Raw genomic sequence first — 4164 nt, 5'->3', positions numbered from 1 at the left:
TGTTCCCTCCTGGTGGAATGACCTGCCCAACTCAGTCCGAGCAGCTGAGTCCTTAGCAATCTTCAAGAATCGGCTAAAACCACATCTCTTCCATCTTTATTTGACCCTCTGACTCTAGCACTCTCTATTCTAATTATATTCTTTATAAAAAAAAATTAAAACTTGCCCATTTTAGACTTGCACTCTATTTATTTACTAACTGCTTGCTTTCTTTAAAAAAAAAACGAACACTTCCTTCTCTAAGCTTTTTGTATTCTATTTGTTTTCTTTTTATTCATAATACAATTAACAAAAGCAAAAAAGGCCTCTAACACTAGCTTGCTCTATTCTTTTTCTATTCTGTTTTCTTTTTATTTATTATATGATTTAAAAAAAAACCTTGCTAGGTGTACTGCGTTAAGCTAACTGGGACTTGTTATAGTACTTGTATATCATTTCTCTTTTGTTGATTTTGATTGCTTCCATTGTCCTCATTTGTAAGTCGCTTTGGATAAAAGCGTCTTCTAAATGTCTAAATGTAAATGTAAACTGCAGTATTCTCCAGCCTTTGTTTATTCATCTGGCTATACTGGTCTACAATTCGCTGTTTTATTGGCTTTTAAAATGTTCTTGTGTTCTGGATAAAACACCTGATGAAAGTAAAAATATGCATCTGTCTATTCTGTGTGCAGGAGTATGGAAGAGGTAGAGATTCCCAACATCAGCATTAGGATGTTCCGGCCCCTAACTAACCTCTCCCACATGTGAGCATACTAAAATGTTATTGTAAAACTTAGATTTTCCAATGACATATATACATTTTCTCTAATTTACTTTCTTTGTTTCCCTTGATTTATTCAATTTTTTTTATTTTATTTTTATATACGTTGTTGAATTGTGGCCTCTATCGTTATCAGTATGTTCCAGACCTTCACATTTGCGCTCAAATTCCTTGTACATCACAGTCTCTCATGAGTCAAGACAAACACAACATAAACCTCCATTAAGCCAGAAAGTCACACAGCTCGCCCTCTGAGCGAGATACAGAGAGAGGTCATTACTGTTGAATGTAGGCTGGATGGTAGCTGTCAGTCGGAGGGTGAATGGTTACTGCATTTGAAAAGTCAAACGTGTTGGTAAATACAGCTCAGCTTGAACTCCTGATTTTTTCACAAGATTATCTTGCCTCTCTCAGCTTGAGAACTATCTTGAACTTTTCTTCCATCATATTTAATATCTCCAGAACAGATGTGTTCCCCTCTAGGGAAATGAAAATGAAATTTTAAAAAAAAGTAGTAGAGTGTAGGCCTTCAGAGAGATTTTTTAATGGAATGCCATCATTTCTTTATGAGGAATCAGTCCCCTCCACACCAGCACTGAACAAAAGAACTGCCGCATGCCGAGGAGAAATGCTGTATAAAGTCTTTAGAGCTCTGAACCTCACGCTGAACCTGTCCGCACTTTGATGTGGAGATGAGGTTTTCGGAATTGTTACTTTGCAGATATCAGCCGTGCTAGAAATTCACTTTTGATCTGAGACAGGCCCAGTCTAGCAGACTGTGACAGTAATATAAGGTTAGCACTGCATTTTACAAACCTGTTGATTAGTTTGATGAGGTGTAAATGTGAACAAGAACTGTTTGTGTGTGTTGTAGTGAAGCACACATGTTTTAAGAACAGATAAGAGAAACAGATCTTCTGTTTGGGCTGAAGTGGTTGATTGTGCAGCAGGGTAAAGTGTTCATTCAGATACATGTATTAGGTAAAGGTTTTTATTTGAACATGTTCAAGCATGTTTTCTTAACAGATTCTGTCATAATTTACTCATCCACATGAACTCATCCTAAATGATTTTTTTTTTCATCTGTGGAACACAAAAGGTGAATTTGTAGGTGAATATCCTGATGATTCTTTTCCATATAATTAAAGTGAATAATAATAAAAGTGGTTCATATGACTTATGTGCTATATCTGAAGCCATATTAAAGCTTTGTCTAACACACTGAAATTTAAGTCATAAAAAGTGTCAAAAGAAAGATAACGATGTTCGGTGTTTAATAAACAAGTAGTTTTTAATTGGATATTTCCAAAGAAATAGTTCATTCGTTTATGAATCAGACTAATCTGTTTTTCAAATATCACTTCAATGTTCATTGGATAACAGCTCAATGAGTGGATGATTTTCAAATGAATAATATTTAAAATTTCAATTTGTATGACATAAGAAGTTGCATTGACTATTTTTATCATATTTTTATGACACGTTTTGGTCATTTCAAAGCTTGACAGTCCCAGTCCTCAGTCAATTTATTACACTGAAAGAGTAGTCAGGATACACTTTTGGTTCCACAGAGTTCATACAGGTTTGTAAATACATGAGTAAATGATAACAGAATTTTCATTTTTGAGTAAAAACTTCCATTAACCAATGTTTATATGATTACTGATGAAGTATGCAATTATGTGTAAAACAACTTTGCTTTTCTATTCTCTTTTTTTTTTTTTGTCATTTATGTGTTGGATAATTTCAGTTATTTTAAGCGTTTTGAGTTCTGTGGATATTCTCCCAATGTGCGGAGCTGCAAACCAAACACAGACGGAATCTCATCCTTTGAGAATCTGCTGGCAAACATTATTCTGCGTGTGTTTGTCTGGGTCGTCGCCTTCATCATTTGCTTCGGAAACATCTTCGTCATCTGTCTGCGGTCCTGTATCGCTTCAGAGAATCAACATCACACCATGGCCATCAAATCCCTTTGCTGTGAGTCCATTATACATCAAACATGAGCGTGACACAACCAATATGCAGCTCCTACTCAACCCCAGTGAAACTCAAATGATCAATCAGTCCAAACCCATTTCATGCACTAAAAAAGGGAGACACAAAACCTTTCAAACTTAAAATAGTTGTCTGACTATATCAGATAAGAGTGGCATTTCTATATATCCATGACACAATAAACTAAAACACCTAAAAGTCAACATAAAACAGCTTTTCACAACAGCAAAACACAACCTATTGTAATTCTGTAATACTTTAGATTAAAATAATGCTGTAATGCTTTAGACTAAATATTCAACAAGAAAAAACTAGGGGTGTGCACAAATAGTCAAATATGCAATCTGAGAGCTTATGATCTTGAGACATATGCTTCCTTTAAGGGTGTATTCACACCTGTCTTGTTTGGTTCGATTAAATCGAACTCAAGTTTGTTTCCCCCCCTGGTGCGGATTTTTTGGGCAGGTGTTAATACAGCAATCGCACTCGGCACTCGACCCAGCTGAAGAGGTGGTCTCGGTCCCGTTCCAAACGAACTCTGGTACGCTTGAGAATTTCTGTCCAATGAATGGATTACTTTAGCACACGTGTGGTTTTGTTTACAATTTCTGGTTCACTTGCAAAAAAGGCAGTGTGAAAGCGAACCACACCAAACAAAAAAAATCAACATTGTATTTTTTCCGGACCAAAGCAAGTGAACTAGCGGACTTTCCTGGTGTGAATACACCCTAAGTTTCCTCGGGGAAGAGTGCTTTAAGAACAGAAAACACAAAGCGCTGTAAGACACTTTGCTTTGCACACCTTTATCTTTGTGTTTCTCTGGAACATCTTTGCGGCGCGTGTTCTTATTCTTATCAGACTGAGGAGCCAACTTTCATGTGGATATTATTGTTTTTCTCAACATTAACATGATGTGAGCCAGTATAAACATGATAAACATAGGTCGACTTGAGTGTATGTACGTTCTGTACTGTAATTGGCACAGTCTGCTTTATTTTTCCCATTTGCTCTGCTTAAGCTTGAATGCTTTTGTTCTTTGTGTGTGTGTGTATATATATATATCAAGTTTTATTTATATAGCACATTTAAAAACAGCAAGCACGGCTGACCAAAGTGCTAAACAAACAAAGACATAGAACACAGGGCAACCCACAGATTCATACCATAAACTCACAATGAATCGAAAGCCAAAGAAAATAAATATGTTTTAAGAGATGATTTAAAAACAGTTAAAGACTGTGCCGATCTGATATAGGCTGGAAGGCTGTTCCACAGCCTAGGGCCAGCAACTGCAAAGGCTCTATCCCCTCTATGCTTTAACCGTGATCTGGGGACAGAGAGAAGTCTTTGATCACCAGACCTCAGATTACGTGTAGGATTGTATGGACAAAGTTGATCAGACAGAT

General features: G+C 36.4%; 1 protein-coding gene across 1 annotated transcript in view; it reads left to right on the top strand.

The window, feature by feature from the left end:
* The window catches only part of LOC107757506 (relaxin receptor 1-like), a 49754-nt gene that overhangs the window by 22765 nt on the left and 22825 nt on the right, over window positions 1-4164 (top strand). The window contains exons 13-14 of the mRNA XM_016574993.1: window positions 672-743; window positions 2511-2740. Of these exons, the coding sequence (XP_016430479.1) occupies window positions 672-743; window positions 2511-2740 (302 nt within the window). The remainder of the gene's footprint in view (window positions 1-671; window positions 744-2510; window positions 2741-4164) is intronic.

Source organism: Sinocyclocheilus rhinocerous, unplaced genomic scaffold, assembly GCF_001515625.1.
Source record: "Sinocyclocheilus rhinocerous isolate Xijiao unplaced genomic scaffold, SAMN03320098_v1.1 scaffold984, whole genome shotgun sequence".
NCBI lineage: Eukaryota > Metazoa > Chordata > Actinopteri > Cypriniformes > Cyprinidae > Sinocyclocheilus > Sinocyclocheilus rhinocerous.
This window is presented reverse-complemented; position numbering and strand designations above follow the sequence as displayed.